This window comes from Haemaphysalis longicornis, unplaced genomic scaffold, assembly GCF_048455015.1.
Source record: "Haemaphysalis longicornis isolate Haplotype H1 unplaced genomic scaffold, Haemaphysalis longicornis Haplotype H1 scaffold_9, whole genome shotgun sequence".
NCBI classification, from domain to species: domain Eukaryota; kingdom Metazoa; phylum Arthropoda; class Arachnida; order Ixodida; family Ixodidae; genus Haemaphysalis; species Haemaphysalis longicornis.
The window spans coordinates 121540302-121557242 of record NW_027526460.1 but is presented as its reverse complement, the minus strand read 5'-3'; the positions used below and the strand labels follow the sequence as shown (position 1 = coordinate 121557242).

The window sequence follows — 16941 nt, the reverse complement described above, 5'->3', positions numbered from 1 at the left end:
TTTTGAACACACATGCTCCCGCAGACACTTTATTCTTACCAGCAACACTGCAGTCGCCTGACGGTTTAGCAGGCAGCCTTCACACGCACGCACACCAGTCACTTTCAGTTCACGCACTCGGTGCACACCCAGGGCAGAGAGGGGGCGACCTAGAAGCCCACTTTGCCCAGTCTGGTGTCGGTCTTGGGGTTGGCCGTGATAGCCTGGACGGCGACGATGGCCTCGTTGATGCGTGTCTGCAGGTCCCTCAGGTCTTGCACGTAGAGTAGGCGCAGGACCTTGGATGCCTGGTTCAGCACAGGGTCTGCAAGGCATTCGTTGGACGCACATCGAGTCACCCGCGGACTTGTCGGCCAACCTACTTTCGAGAACCACTGCTGAATTCGGAGTAAAAAGGTTTTGCCTTAGTTGAAAATGGTTAAAGGGGCCATCAGGACAAAATACAACCTGGTTCAATTTAAAGCTCGCCTTTGGTAACTCACTCAGCTTTATTGCGCCCGCCAAAGATGTTTATTAACCGGGAGAAGGAAAAAAAAAAACTTCGGGTACATTGAAGAACTGTCAAATTTCGCACTACCGTGACATAATATCGGCAGCAGTGGCCTAATATGAGCCTGCACTACAAGCACAGTTACCGGTGCATTAACTGCACTTGAAATGGTACAGTGAAACAGAACTATACTCGGTTACAACTCAAGAATGGCGCCACCTCATGCAGTGTATTACTCCGCCAAAACGCCGGACCCGTGACATCAGTGCGCGCGCGTTTTTTGAAAGGGGTTTGCTATGAATGCGTGATATCGTCTGCCTTGTCTCACGCAGTTTGTTTGTCGTCACTGGAGTTGTTTATAAGCATATTAAGTCCAAAAAAATCACGGAAACGGCTCACACCATGTTCAAAATATTCCCAGTAACGCTTTACTTGCGCCGCGTGGAGAAACATCCGGCTACGGTGATAAGGCACAGCGGCAACTTCCGGTGCCGTTCTTAAGTTGTCACCGAGTATAGAGGTACCACCACAACCGCCAAGTCGTGTTTCTTGGGGCGGCTCAGGTCAGCAGCCAGCAATAGCACAAACAAGATTCTCTGATGTCATTGAGAAACCACCAGAGGGTAATTGGTGGAAAGTCTCCACTGGTTAGTGATGTTTTCCTTAACACTGTGTTTATTTACTTGAGGCTTGTGATAACATTGGTATCATTTTTATCGGGACAAGGCAGTTCTTTCATTGAACCAAACATTTACTTTGTCTTCGTGGCCCTAATTAAGCCCTAACGGTAAGACAATGTAAGCTGGCCTGGAGCAGCTCTGCAAACAGTTTCTCAAACTGAGGAAGCCAGCACCACAACGTTAGCTGCAGACACACACTTAACTTCCCTGTTTCCTTGTGATCCCAGCTTGCTTCCGATTGCACCATTGCGTTAAAGCACCCGCTTCCCCCGGCAATATGGCCTGTCCCCCTCTGCAACTCACCTCCTGTGTCGAATCCCAGGCTGCTCTCCTTCAGCGGGTAAGGCTTGCCCTGCAAGCATCAACGAGGTCACAAAACGCCCGGGGTACTATATAGCAAGCAATACAGACGGGGTTAAACGCGACACAATGCGTCTGTTACTTTCTTTACTCTCATTCGAAGACTTGCCCCAGAGCCTCAAAGCAGCCTGCTGAAACTACGCCAAAGCTCGAAGGAAACACGCAAAAGTAGCCATCCACGGTCCACATTATGTTTACAAATGAATCCTTGAAACCCAACTTTGCGAGTTTCTGATTTAGCAAACAGACTGTGGGCTCTTCTACACTGACTTAGGCGGTAGTACTATTATTTTTTTACTTGGCAAATTCTCCGCTGAAAGTGCCGTGCAACCGACATCTTCAATGAAGCGGTATAAGGTTGGTTTATAAGCTGTTCAGCAACAACAGATTAGAATGAAAAGGCCACTGAACAGTGCAAAAGGGTATCTGATTTGAAGCTCACCTGGCTGGCGCGCTGCTTGATTGCCTCCTGGCCGGCGGGAGACAGCCTTTCCTGGATCAGTGCACACACACCCTGCACCGTTGCAAGCAGACAGAGAAGGCACAGAGGGAACACTTCAGTGGGAAGGGCGCTTGCTTACATTATTTTGGTGCAAATTTTTAAAAGTAAAGCCCATTGGTCTTCCTCCAATAGCCTGTAAGGTATGCCACATGAAAGGGACCCTGCAGCACTTACCATCGGCTACTCAGAAGGTTTTTTTGGGTAATGTCTATTGACCCAGCAATCTCCCCTCGCAAGAATTGTGAAAACCCATTCACTATCCCCGAAACTGCACGCGATGAGAAATCGCGCATAATTGTTCCCTCTCAACTCGACCGCGGAACGCGCAACGAAAGCTGCGCGCTCTCTCCCAGAGACGGGGGCGGCTCACGCTGTTCTCTTCGGCGGTTTTCAACATATCACAGGCCGGGGAGTTTTCTCCTTTTCTTCGAAACGTGGAGGGGTCTATTTCCGGTCTGGTGCCACAAAAAAGCAGGCATGACTGCCTGCTTGCAAGCACGCGCTCAGGCTGGTAGGGCGTTTTTGAAGCAACTGACGTTTGTTGTCGAGTGGACTGGTTGAAAGGGGAGTAGAGTTCGTCAATCAAACTCCGCACGCATTCAAAATGAAACGTCGAAATTGTGCATACAGGTTCAGGCATACAAGACCTTGGTACACGGCGTTGACGACGGTGGATCATTGCCGGAAATGTAAGAAATAAGCCATGAAGTTGACCAGCGACAGCCAATAGGACAGCCATGGCCTCAACGACGTCGTTTAGGCCATGCCAGGGGTGCATAATGAGGAAAACTGAAGAGAGCGCGGTTGGTTTTTCCGCTTCTTTCACAGCGATTTGCGCGCTCACTGCTTCACATGCATGTGTAATATTTGGCTCAGGTATTCCTGGCAGTGTAATCTAAACGTCACACAGGTTTACTTGCGCTGCTCAGAGTGTTGCAGGGTCCCTTTAATTCACGCAATGGTAGCACCTTTTTTCTTAAAGGAAAAAAAATCTACTGATATCAGTCATCCACCCCATGAAGCAAATAAGTGATTACTTTTTCTGCATGTTGAGGCTTAGTATTGTGGCCCCGAGCACAAGCCTTGGAGAAATGTTGCGAGTAACTAAGGTCGTGCGAATGCGACAACTGGTGCCTGGCTGCGAGTAAGTGGGCGAGTCAGTGACAAAATACACCAAGCTCAGTAGACTGAAAAGGAAGTTTACTGAGCAATGAACTGAAAATGTATTCAAGTACAAACCAAGCTTGAAGTGATCGACAATTTAGTTGGACAATGTCTGGTCCAACCGCTTGAGCACCGGTTCTACCACATGCCATGTGGTCAAAGCTGGGTATGGTAAATAATAATAAAAAAAATGTGTAAACTGCTAGATAAGCATAGCGGCGATTGGCAGTCAGGGACAGCCTTCAGAGAGCTTATGAGGAACAGGTACTTGCGTCTAACAGCTTTTTACATAGTCGGAAACGAGCATGAGAGCTATACATCCCTGCCACCCAGACCAGATAAAATAACAATGTTAGTCAGCATCTGCGCCTGCTGACTTAGCGTGCAATGGAACGGAAGATGGTAGGTGTAATATTAAGGGACAAGCAGAGAGCAGAGTGGGTCAGGGAACAAACGTGTGTTAAGGACATATTAGCAGAAATAAAGAAAAAAAAATGGACGTGGGCAGGGCATGTAATGTGAAGGCAAGATAACCGTTTGTCATTAAGGGTAACAGTGGATCCCTAGAGAAGGCAATGCGTGGCAGGGGGCGGCAGAAACTTAGATGGGCAGATGAGATCAAGAAGTTTGCGGGGATAAATTGGTTGCAGTTAGCACAGGACCGGGATAATTGGAGATTAATAGAAGAGGCCTTTGCCCTGCAGTGGGCTTAGAAAGGCTGGTGGTGGTGATTATGATAATGATGATGATGATGATGCATCTAAGTACTTACTGGGTGTGTTGGGCAACTACGTTCTGCAAGCATTTAGGACTTTAAAAAAAGTTGAAAAAAGTGTTGCAGGGCCCCTACAACTGATCATCTGCCAACAACACCCTCCTGAAATTCAGTACCACCCAGTCGTGCCTCTGTAAATCAGCTATCCATGTGAAAACTCAAAAAGAGCGCGGCCACCTCATTTCTCCCTGCCGCTGAGGGAGCTTTGGTGCAGTGAAGCGAACTTACGGCCCACCGACTCGAAGCCACTCAATATAAAAAATAATTCCTTGCTTAGAACAAGAAGTACTGAGACTTGAAAGAGCCATGCGTGGTCACTGCCAACTGGGGGTGCCTTGCCTGAAGTGTGACGATGTGGTCGGGGTGCTGGGTGACGCCAAGAAATTGGGCCAATGCCTGGACACCCTGCCGGAACTCCTGGCAGTCGACTGGGCAAGGGGGGAGGGGAGACGCACATGAAGGGAAGGAAACACAATGGGCTCAGAGTGAGGGGCAATGCACTGACCTAGGAATACAGATATAAAACAATACTTAACAAAACTTGTTGCCGAGCAAGTTGGCACATATTTTAAGGAAGAAGAAAACGTGGCGCAAACTAGACGTGGACAAAGGAAGCGAGGTAAGACATGTACAGGCGCCAACTTCCAACTGTTTATTTGAAGCAAACCACGCGAAATTTATGCACTCTTATCTAAACAAAAACAACAACAACAACAACAAAAAATCAACCAAGGTATAATCATGCTAACAAGTGCAAAGGGTGGTGACAATGGCTAAAATGAGCGTGTGCTATAGGACCATCTTGATTGCTCTTGAGGCTGAAGTAGATTTGTTGTCATTCTTTCTGCAGTGTTGTACTTTATCATTTCAGCCACTGTCACCACCTTTTACGCTTGCTAGCATGATTATACCTTGGTTGATTTTTTGTTGTTGTTTCTGTTTAGATAAGTTATATGTAAATTTCGCGTGGTTTGCTTCAAATAAACAGTTGGAAGTTGACGCCTGCATATGTCTTACCTCGTTTCCTTCGTCCACGTCCAGTTTGCGCCACGTTTTCTTCTTCCTTCAAATAAAAAAATAGCAGGAACTCTGAAAAAGGCAAGTTGAATAAGAAACGATCAAGCCACTCTACGATGCACAGCGACCCCTTGAAAGGGGGTTTGACTACTACGCACACAGGCATCGCAGGGAAGATAGCTTTCCAAGCATCATGTAGGGCCTTACCTAAAAATGCCTCCCTAAAACCCCATGCATCCTTATGAAGCGCTACACACTGTGCTCCTCTAAATCTGGCTTCATTATCGTACATAGATGCACTGCTGAGAAGACACTGTTCTGAGGGAAATGAAGGCAGCCTGATACATATTGGAGTGTGAAGGCCCGAGGTTTAGTTATTAACTTTATAACAGCATTTTCTTATGCGGTCAAAGTGTGACATTTCAAGCGTTACAATAGGACGGACACTTTTCCTTGTTTAGTTACGCAGAAATGTTTAATTGTTTAACATACAATCAAGACAGGAGCTGACAGAGTGGTGGCTTTTCCTAGAGTTGTGCAGCAAAGCCACCTCTGAGCTGCCAGGGGTGCTATGTTTAGAATGCATATCCCTAAACAAAGATCAAACGCGATCATGCAACCATTCGCTGAAGGTGCCTCTTTAAGTTCTGCTCCAGCGCTAGTTGTAATTTCAGTGTTCGGAAATGGCTTGAACTAACCGGCACTACACAAGGCACGACAACGATAATTTTCCCTCATCACTTCTTTCAAGAGTTTCAAGAAAGAGCCACAGCCAAATCCATTGCATTCTGGCCCAAAATCCATCTCAACCTCACGCTTTTTATTTTAAGGGTGCAATGCTCTCCAAATAACCATCCTTCCATTTTTTTCTCTCCCTACTAGAGACACAGTATTACTAATTTTTGCAACAACCGCCCCCTTGAGCTCGTTCAGTAAAAGAAAAAAAAAAAAGAAAAAAAAACAGGCGTGGCGTCAGACTCGAGTACTAACCTAAATACTTAAAGGGGACATGCAAACAAAATACACGTTTGGTTCATTCAAAAGATTGCCTCATTAGAATCATACTGACACCACTTTTAAAACACCTTTCGCTCAAATAAGCTACACAATTAGGACAAAAAGGGAATGACCATGCGACCCACTAGCTCATTTCCCGCAACAAAATCTACGATGTCATATCTGCCAGCTCTGCAATTGGGTGAGGCTGGCAAAAGCAAACGCAAATTAGCGTTTCTTATAAGCTTGCCAAATGAGCTACTTGCGCTTACATTTAGGGCATATTCTTTTTATAGCAATAAGAATAGTGGGGTAAACAGCGGAAGTTACGAAAGCACACGTAAACATTGAAGCACCGATGCGAACTGCTGTTGGTACTGCGCGCACTATGCTTGTTTTAGTTGCACAGCAGTGCGGCCCTTTGGGGTTATCTCACACGACACAGGCCGATTGACTCAAGCGACAGTGTCTTACGTGACCCTGTTTGTCGAGGGAACACAATGTTCCACGAAACGATTACTTTCTACCTTAACAAGAACAAGCCAGGTGCAAATACGGTCAAAAACAAAACAACGGCAGAAAACGGCTCGGCACAGCATTGTGGCGCCATCTAGGAGGACTGACGGTAAACAAGGCTCCGCAGCAGGCTGCCGAGCCTAATGGCGCACTAGGTTTCGCTTGAAGACCTGTTGTTGTGATGTCACTGCAGACGTCACGAAAACACAATATTTGGAAAGAGAGGCAAAATTTTAACTTAAATTGATTAATTTCTCGGTGAATAAGGCATAGTTTTCTTCCGGACAAGCACTGGGGGCACCAGCATAAAAAACGAAATCTTTCAAATAAAACAAACTTGTATTTTGTCTGCATGGCCAATTTAAAGGTGTTGCGTTTTTTTTTCTTTTTCTTTTGGCACACCACAAGAATGAGAAGTCCACTCACAGTCGAGGTCGTCCAGCGGATTGGCGTGCACCATCTTGGGTGCCCCCGTCTCCTCCTTCTGACGTTTGCTGGCCTCCGCATACTTGTCCGCTGTGCACACACAAAGCAAAAAAACATGTACGAGAGGACGCGATACTCACATGAGGTTGGCATGCAAGTGCAAGCATTAAGGAGCCATGAAGAGAAAATACAACTTCATGTAATTTGAAAGAACTAGGATTCAGTATCTCACTCAGCTCCATTACGGCCACAAAAGATGTTTTTAACGAAAAAATAGCAAGAAGTATTTAAAACTTTCAAATTTTGCGCCACACGTGTTATGAGCAAGAATGACGTCATACGGGCCAACAATAAAACATAATTTTCAGTGCGTTAACTGCACGTCAGCATTCAAGTGATGCGGTCAAATGGAACTAGAGGCCCCATTACAGACGTCCAGGCATGTGTCGTCGCGACAGGTCAGTTAGGCGGCCGCCAATCGCACAAACAAGGTTCCGTGATGTCATAGAAAAGTTGCGGAAAATTGGCTAGGGGGTCGCGACTGCTTCACACGTTTTCTTTAATATCTCCGTTATTTGTTCGAAGATTGCGATGATGTTGGTATCATTGTTATCGGGACTAAGCAGTCTTTCTAATAAATCCAACTTGTATTTTGTCTTCATGGCTCCTTTAACGTGCGCCGAAATCTCGTACACACGGGCGTTTTTGCCTCCATCAGAAAAGCGGTCGCTGTGGCCAGGAATTGAACCCACATTCTTGCGAATACACCCGCACATGCAGCAATAAGCTGAGAGTTCAAAAAGTGCTATGGCAGACACAGGCGTCTATGGTCGCAGCAAGCAGCGGTACTCACGGTCGTCCGAGTACTCTAGGTGGACTGCCATACCGAGGAGCCAGTCGAGCACGGTCTTGTTGTCCGAGCCCTTGTGTGGGCACCCTAGGTCCTGCAAGTACTGCGCAGGGCGGGGCAAGGAGCCGACATTCAGCACATACGTACACGTATACAGCCTAACTCACTTACAACAACATCGATGTGCCACCAGAAAGCCATTGTTATAACCAGTAATTGTTACGACAGGGTTAGGCAGAAACAGTGACTTTTATAAGCATTTCGGGTTTTTACCCGGTATTTACAAAACAGAAATGTAACAGCACAGCAGCCATGTGTGTTCCAACAGACTACAGAGGGCCCCTAAGAAAGACCACCGTCTTTCACTTGGGTTGACCTTTTTTTTTTTAAACGATTGGCAGATTGCATGCTACTGAAAGGCCAACTGCACTCAAATTTCACCCTGGATAAATGCCTTCGAAATGTGTAGTAGGTAGCATGAGAACTACTGCGACGTGACCGGTAGCTCTGTGCAATGCGTGGTTATTCCGTTTCAGGCACTCAAAATAACGCCCTTGCAGACGACAAAGCACCTGCCGGCGTGTTGCGCAAACAGCCATTTAGCGGAACTGACATGCCAGCCGTCCAGGCCGATCGGCCTGCCTCGCAGCGGGAGAATCCAGGAAACTCGTATTTTGCGCCGGTACGCCTGGCTTTCATGGCTTTGAAGAGGCTTCGTTAACCGTACGGTTCTCTCCTTTTCAAGTGTCGTCGCGACATCATGCCTGCGCGGTGTGCTGCTGTCCGAGCGCACGAATAGTGTCGTGCTTGCGGGACAAGCACTCGCTTTTCCGCGCGCCTCCCACACCTCCGCACATGCGCGTTCACTCTCCTCCTGGCTGGCCGAGCCGGCCGCGTCGGCCGGGCCGCACAGCTCGCGCCGTCAGGCCAGGCCATCTGGCCGCTTGCGCCGACTGTTGATACGTCACTTCCGCCTGCCCGTAATGGCCGCGCTTTGCCCAGTTTCGTTTTCAAAATCGTCGATTTTTGTTGGTCGCTTGCGGCGTAATTACGCACATTTTAGGCGTCATACTTCGTACATCGCGGTCTTTTTATAGTCATACTATGCAGGAACAGTGATTTCGCGCGGTCGAAATTTTTAGTGCAGTTGGCCTTGAAGTGGCGTTGTTTTTTGCCGTTTTTAACACTGGTAATCAGCAGTAGCCGCTGCCCCACTGTAGCCTCATTTTAATCTGGACTGTGTTGAAGAGCTGCCCCCTGCCTCTCTTATCTCCTGGGCCAGCTGACAGCAGGAGATAAGAGGGGCAGTCAGAAGTCCCCGCCTTCAGGAATAGTATGGCTACATAAACGGCACCACATTAAAGGCACCAACACTTTGTGAGTGTTAGAAGGACAGAAAATGTCGCAACTTATTTCATGCGTTTAAAATGTCATGCTTGGTCATACACAGTCCACTCATGATCTCTCACAGATCTCCAAATGCTTTACCTTACATAGGCTCATACTGTCAGGCTCAACTCAATTGTTATAGTAACTGATAATGGGGAAAATGACCATTGTTATAAGCGGTTTATTTTACCATATACCATATGGCAAAGTTGTCAGTGCCACAACTGTTCATTGTTATATCCAATATATTGTTGTAACCGGTATTTGTTATAAGTGGGTTGGACTGCATACATATACATATATATATCTGCAGCATTCACGTGGCATGGTCAAACACATCAAGAAACACTAAATATTTTTTGGCGGTGGCTCAGGCCACGACCTGCTCAAGCACAAGAGAGATCCTGCCTCATCATAAGGACCTCACGAGAAAGTGGCTGCCGAGATACCACTGCTTTATCTGTTCTCCTTAGTTTCTAGACTGCTGGTTTGAAGTTTGCATCAACGTTGGCACCATTGTTATCAGGACGACGCAGTACTTTTAATGAACTCAACTTGTGCTTTCTGTTTGCGGCCTCTTTATATGCATTTTCTTCACATTTGAAAAGGAGCATCAACAAAAGCACAACAGTCACCAAAACATTCCCCAAAAAGTAGGAAAAGCAGAGACCGTTTCAAAGGCCTGGGTCCATTCAGGAGCATCGAGAGCCCGCAACCCCGCACGATCTTCGAGCTTGTAGTGCCGGATCTTCTGATCTTCCAGCCAGGCCACCAGGCTTCGGTACTCACCCTGGCCTGGTGAAATAAAAGTGCGTCTTAGCTACTGAAACAACATCACGCGACCGTCTGCTTTTACACTCCCCACCAGAGCTGACCGTCGGAGGAAGGGGGGGGGGGGGGGGGGGGGACAATATCGTGCACTTGTTGACGTTGACACAGGACTACAAATAAGGCTAAACTGATGCGAGGATAAGAACTGCTGAACATATGTCACATATCGTTATGAGACGCAACAACTTTCCTGCAGTTAGGTTGCGCCAAACAGACTGAGGACGTTTATGTTGTATCACTGCACCCACAACTGCACTGCCTATACAGCGGAACCGTTTAGGCTTCTGTCCGCGTGCAGATCATTGACAGGAAATTCCACTCGGCGAAGTGGATAGGGGGAAATTCTCGGCTCAAGAAGTGCGAGGGGAAGTTGCGAGGAGTTGAGGAGCCCACGAGAAGGTGTTGGGAGTATCCGATTGCGCTAGACTTTAGGAGAATGGATTGTGGACTTTGATTTAACTCAATTTGCATGGAGAAAGCGATTGCTTTTTGATTGATTGATTGTGGGGGTTTAACGCGCCGAAGCAACACAGGCGATGAGGCGCGCCGATGTGGAGGGCTCCGGATTAATTTCGACCACCTGGGGATCTTTAACGTGCACCGAAATCTCGTACACACGGGCATTTTTGCTTTTCGCCTCCATCAGAAAAGCGGCTGCCGCGGCCGGGAATCGAGCCCGCAACCTCATGCTCAGCAGTGCAGCGCCTTAAGGCCGACCTCCATGCAGCGAAATGTCGGCGAAAAGGCGGCGAACGTCGCCCGGCGGCGGCCGCTCCGCCGCCGGCGTCGAAAATACGGCTGTTCGCCGGCGATCTACGCGAGCTAGATGTCGAACGCGCGGCGGCGAACGCGACCGGAAGCGGCAAACTGAATTTTGAGGCCGCAGCCAATCACAGCCTCGTACTTCGTTGTACTTCCTGTCCTGTCTTCCATCGGCGGCGTTCGCCGCGTCGCGTTGCATGGAGGTTGGGGTGGACGAAAACTGAGCGGCGCGTCAAACCACGGCGTCCGCCGCGCCAAGTTCGCCGAGAAACTTCGCTGCATGGAGGTCGGCCTTTAGCCACTGAGCCACCGCGGCGGGTCGCGATCGCTTTTTAACAATCTTATCTTAAGAAAGGGGTACACCTAAGAAAAGCCAACTTGAACCTAGTGAAGACCATCGGCTTAGCTGCTTCCTCAGTCTTGCTATCACATGCGAAGGTGGTCGATTTTTTTACTACTGTGTTTGCCACGGCGTCACATTGCAGATGGCGTTGCAGAATCTGCCAGCACATCCAGTACAAAAAAGGGCCTCACACGGTTAGGAAAAGAAATGTAAACCATATTCCATTAATACTGCGGGTTCACAATGTTCATAAGGTTATTCTGGCCCCTGTTAAAAGGTCTGCCATGGAAACTAAATCCACCTAAACCGGCAATCCGTTCTTTCGGATCAAGGATTCCTCAAGGGTGTGCCGTGAAAAGGAAACTAAACCGAAACACAACACGGCCACCCCTGCATGGTACGCTTTCTGTAGACCCCTGCTTCGTGCAACACACCATTTGGATGGCCGTCTAGCCCCTGAGCAACTACACACGCGCTCTGTCTACCCACGCCCAGGGTCAGGTTACCACATGTTTTTCACGCAAATGAAAATCTCGCTAAGCAAGATACAAATATTCCTTCCCTTCCATGGTCTCGTTTCACGGGACGCCAACTCTGTAGCACAATCGCATCCGACAGTGGATGCGAGCTCTGATGATGTAAGAACCATGCACGCCAAGAAAGTACCAGACATTGTTCGAGCAGCTCGATTGTTTATGGCACGTCTAGAGCGAAATGAGCCTACTACGCGTAGTGCGTATGCTCAATGAAATCACAATAGATGCGTTGGACCAAATAAGACATCCGGTGCACGATCGATGCACTCACTCTGGACGTTGAAACTGTCCGTGTTGTTAAAACCGAGTGCAGTCAACTTCCGCTTGAACATCTTGGTATTAATCACGGCAACGTCCGCCGGCAAAGGCACTACTAGAGGCAAGCGTACGAGTGCAGGCAATGAAATCAATGCAACAACCGCATGCAGCAACGTAACGCGAGCGCACGCGAGCGAGCCGGAGCGTCTGAAAATTTTGCTAGGGCTATGTTTGGCTAGTGAATGGATTCTAGGGCACAGCCGATCCGAGATAATCCTAGCCATCCTAGCAATCCAAGCCGCTTATGTAAACTTGTAAACGAACGAGAAACGTGCTGCTTTGAGTGAACTCAATGTGTGTATGTATGGCGCACTTTTGAAGCTCGCCTTGAAGTTATGTCCGTTGCGGCGATCTGGGACGGGCTCCTCGTTACGCACAACAAACCATTCTGCTGTCGTCGTGCACTAGAAGAGTAGTTGCGGAATTTATTAGCAGTGATGGCTCGGCGGATCGCGCACAAGCTCGAGTCGCAGTGGCGCTCCGACGACGTGCTGCAGACTGACGAGAACGCCACTTTCAAGCAGTTCCTGCTCTCCGATCAGGTGCTGAGCGGCCTCAGCAAGTCCGGCTTCGTCAGGCCGTCGCCCATACAGGTCGAGGCCATTCCGCTGGGCCTATGCGGTTTCGGTAAGCGGATCGGTGGTGAACGCTTTGAAAGCGAAAGTGTGTTTCTTTGTGGGCCCTGATTCGGACTTGCTTCGTGAATAATACGTGACGGTAAGGCAGATATTAGTAGGAAACATGTTGCTTGCGAATTTTTTTATTGAATTATTTGTTTTTACGCAAACAAGCTATCTTTCTTAGCTTGAATACCGCCTTTCGCTCTTCGAAAAATTCGGTATAAACCAGCATTGCACACGTCATTTTCGAAAAGAGCCAACTTTGACGAGTGCAAGAGGGAAGAACAGACAGGATGGAGTCCTGTGAGCGCGCACCCGGGCACTCTAATGTCAAGCACAGTGATTTTAATAGCCGGTATTATTGTCGCCATGCTTGCCATATTTCTGTTTTCCACATCCAGCCGTTCCAGCTTAATTCTTGTCAGTCATGCAAAGCCCCAGGAAAAGTTCGGGGGCTGCAGTTTCCCATGCTGTGCCCTGATGACACTTTGATGGGTGTTCCAAGTATTCGACGAAACTTCGTCTGGTCAGGGGGTCATATTTTGAATTGTACGATCGCAGTCACTGATCAAGTCACAAATAAAATGTTCGACGTTTCAGAACCCATACGGATTTCCTGTCCACAAGCTCACCCAAGTCGCCAAGGAACCCAATGGGGTTCCGAAACGTCGAACATTTTGTGACCTGGTCAGAGATTGTGATTTCACAATTAGATCAACGTTGCCGATTCAGATCTAGGCTGCTCTATTGATGATTCTCCACTAACATGTCGCTGGTGTAGATGGAGCGGTAATGCACACAGGCTTGTTGAACACCCTGGCAATGAAAATTCCCCCAAAGCATGGGCCAGTGCACCTCCGTGAGTGTGGGCTACACATTGCAACCAATGAACGATTATGGAGCCATCTTGCAGATGCAGGACACCAGCCATTTCACTCAGTGGGCCACTTAATAAAGGCCAACTGCACTGAAAATTTTGACCTCTTGAAAACCTTATTTTTGTATAGCCTGCCTGAAAAAAAACTCCAGGATACAAAATATTACAGCGCAGATATGCGTACCTACGGCTCAAATGGCTGTGAAAAATAGGCGATTTTGAAACGAACTAGAAGAGTGCGGCCATTAAAAGTGACGTTGCAGCTGGCCCAGCCAGTGACCAAGTGGCCGCAAGCGGCCGGCCTGCTGGCTGCGTGCAAATTTTTCTTCTCGCAGGAGCCCTAGGAGAAAAGCGACTGTCGGAGCTTGACCGGTTCTCGTGGCTGGCCGTAGGAAAACGCACCCAGCCGGCCGCATTGTCACTTCCACTTTATAGCTTTGCATGTTTCGCCGGAAGGTGCAGCGTCATCTGCGATGGAGCTATTTTGAATGTTTATAACTTACTAATAATGCATTTCACGGGGCTATCGGTTATGTCCCAGACAGTTTGGAGGTACGTGCTGTACGTTCGCACTAAATTTGGCCGAGGTGAAATTTGAGCGCAGTTGGCCTTTAGTGCTTTTAAAACTGCCGTCGTTGTCTGCCTTCAGTGCCGCACTGTGCGAAAAACTGCCGTCGTTGTCTGGTAGAGAAAATGGGTGCTGCGGCTAAGAGCAAAATACAGTTGAGCTCGTATGGGAATTGAACCCAGGTCTCCAGAGTTAGAGAGGCAACCACTTTGCTTCGTCAGCACACTGCCTGTTATGGAACAGGCAACGTGCTGTGTGTGCGAAGTTGAATCAGGGTTCGCACAGGTCCTTGAAAACCCTTGAATTTAGAAGTGTCAGTTTCAAGGCCTGGAAAGTCCTGGAATTTTTAAAGGGTCCTTGAAAACTCTTGATTTTTCCGGAGAGAATCAATGGCCCCGTCTTTTCACAAGAATTTAAAGTGTTTGTCGTGGATTTGAGGTGTTAACAAGTGTAAAAAACATTGTAACAATCAAGTTTCAGTGTATTACGTGAAATTATGAGTTGTGGATTCTCATTATTACGAGGCAACATTAGGAGCAGGCACTTGTCAATCCAATCTATATTACGATACAATCCAGTGAAAGCCAGCTTCTGTTCTCTATCTTGCATCTTCCATCTAGTCTATGGACGGTTGCTCATTGCATGTTTGCTGTAGCTCATACGCTCCATCAAGGTTTGCTTTTATGTGAAAATGGTGGACGTGTATAGTTCATCCTGCCTTGAAGTAACACTTGCTTGATTTAATTTCAGCTGATACTCTTGCTGACAAAGCAGGAGATGCACGCAGCATTAACGAAGTTTTGAAATCAATCAGTCTCAGCAAAACACAAAGAAAAAAGAAAAACCTCTAAATACCAGCCATGAAATAAAAAAATGAAGCTGGGGGAGCATTTCACACCTGTTAGCACCTATCTAAATGTGCACTAATGTGCTTAGATATTGTGCAACAAAAAACTTTTGCATTGTGTTGGAAAAGTTATAAATAATCCCAGATAAAACATTAGATGGGGTCCTTGAAAATGTGTTTTGTGGTTCTTGAAAGTCCTTGAAAACCCTTGAATTTTTGCTTTTGAAGCCTGTACGAACCCTGTGAATGTCGTATCGTGTGGCAGGTAAATGTGATGGCATGTGAGTTGAACAGCTCCTTCACAGCCACGGAGAACTCTGATTCTGGCTGGGCTTTGGTATGGTGCCACCATAGCTTTGGCATGGAATCTTGCTAGTCAGCCTGTCGGAGTAATTTGCACCAAAAGGCAACAAAACGACAAAAATGATGCAAACATGATGGAGCAGTAAAGACTTTTCTTTGGTAAGTATTGCCAAGGGAAGCCATAATGCTTTCACCTCTGAAGCATATGTAAGCAGACTGAAGTGCACTGAGGAATTTTTTCGTTACGGGGGACTCGCCCGTTAAAATTCCTACGGAACTTGCAGCTTCGCGACCCGTGGACTTAAAAACCATCATTGCAACATCCCGAAAAGATTTAAAAATGCATATCAATGCTCACAACGGCCTGGTTCGCTTATTTTAGGTATACATCACTTCTGTACTGAAATAAACAATTAAAACTATTGCTCGCTTGACAACTGGCGCCACCTAGTGAAAACTGGATAAACCACAACATGTTTCTTGATTATTTTTATCTCAGTAAAGAAGAGATATTTTTTCTAAAGTAAGCAAACTAAGCCGTTAGGATTATTCCTGTGAAGTTGCATAATCTTTCGTGGCGGTTCATGGGGATTTTTAAGCCTGTGGATCATGAATGAGTAAGTCTCATAGGATAGTTATCAGGGGTGTCCCCCTTAATGCGTTGTTTAAGTCAGCTCCTGTGTGACTTTCTCCTGTCAAAACGTGACAGGTAGTGTAGATGCACTGCCCCATATTTTCTTTCTTAGTACAGTTGAACCTCGTTATAAGAGACATGGATATAAGAGACAAATGGGTATAAGAGACACTATTCACCCACATGGTTGGCTGTCCTATCTTTCCCATTAAATTGATCTCTTTTATAACAGACATGGGATGTAGAAGACAGCTGGTTATAAGGGACAAGTCATTCTTGAACTTTAATCAATAATCTCGCTTGTAACAGACATTTTAACTTCAGATGCTGTGCCACCAGTCACTAATTGCAGTTGCTTCCATTGTGGAAACACAGGTAGACGACAGACGCCTGCAGTCGCTATTTATTATACCTTCAGCAAGCGCACACTGGTTCAGTCAGCTATAAAATGACGATGAGAAACCCTGCCAATGGAAATGCAACTTACAGAAGTGGTTGAAGCTTACTGCCATCCATTGGAGCGCGACCGCACATGCGGGCTCTCCCACTCGCGTAGCTCCCAATCAAGAAGCATCGCAGATGTTGAGTCCTGCAAGCGTAGTGAATAGCCTGAGCACACAGCGGAAGAAGCTGTGCGCTCTGGCTATTCATCAAGCTAGTGAACTCGACATCTACGATTCATCTTCCACAAACAGTGAAAGGAAGAAAAGCTTGTAGAATCGGTTGTAAAAAACAGCGTAAATACAGTCATGAAGCAAACAAAGATTAAGAACTGTTTCATAAATTCTGGGGGCCAAACATAAGTTAGAATGAGTGTTTTGCAACATGCTGTAGCGTTCTTTTGAGCTTATTTTAGTCATACGGTGCCCACCTTGAACTATGGGTTGATCAGTCAGTGAAAACTTGCTACCTTGCTTATAAGAGACATCTCATATAAGAGACAGAAACTGCTCCCCAGTACATGTCTCTTATAAAGGGGTTCAACTGTATCACTGATGATTGTGTGATTTGCTTTCAGTCTGTTAGCATTCCTGGATGGGCAGTCGTTCATGGTGATTGTAATTGCCCATAGTAATGGCATGCCTGCCTGCTAATACTAATAACTACCGTTTGGCTACTGCCAAACCTCGCATAGTC

General features: G+C 47.0%; 2 protein-coding genes across 2 annotated transcripts in view; one reads left to right on the top strand and one right to left on the bottom strand.

The window, feature by feature from the left end:
* Positions 1 to 12106, bottom strand: LOC144152982 (RNA transcription, translation and transport factor protein). Its single transcript, XM_077684595.1, has 8 exons — positions 11909 to 12106; positions 9836 to 9960; positions 7780 to 7879; positions 6927 to 7016; positions 4311 to 4399; positions 1973 to 2044; positions 1474 to 1522; positions 1 to 304 (listed from the first exon to the last, which is right to left on the bottom strand). The coding sequence occupies exons 1-8, from the start codon at positions 11967 to 11969 to the stop codon at positions 150 to 152; spliced, it is 741 nt and encodes a 246-aa protein (XP_077540721.1). The 5' UTR covers positions 11970 to 12106; the 3' UTR covers positions 1 to 149.
* An 89-nt stretch (positions 12107 to 12195) lies between these two features.
* The window catches only part of LOC144152981 (uncharacterized), a 41682-nt gene continuing 36936 nt past the window's right edge, over positions 12196 to 16941 (top strand). Inside the window, exon 1 of the mRNA XM_077684594.1 lies at positions 12196 to 12582. Within this exon, the coding sequence (XP_077540720.1) occupies positions 12393 to 12582 (190 nt within the window). The 5' untranslated portion in view covers positions 12196 to 12392. The remainder of the gene's footprint in view (positions 12583 to 16941) is intronic.

Bases quoted from the DNA above. Each gene is read 5' to 3' on its own strand.
- LOC144152982 (XM_077684595.1), bottom strand. From the start codon at position 11,969: ATGTTCAAGCGGAAGTTGACTGCACTCGGTTTTAACAACACGGACAGT. The intron at 7,880-9,835 runs GTCTCTGCTTTT...CGCCCTGCGCAG, and splicing joins GGACCCAGGCCTTTGAAACG to TACTTGCAGGACCTAGGGTG. The intron at 1,523-1,972 runs GTGAGCTTCAAA...TGATGCTTGCAG, and splicing joins TCAAGCAGCGCGCCAGCCAG to GGCAAGCCTTACCCGCTGAA.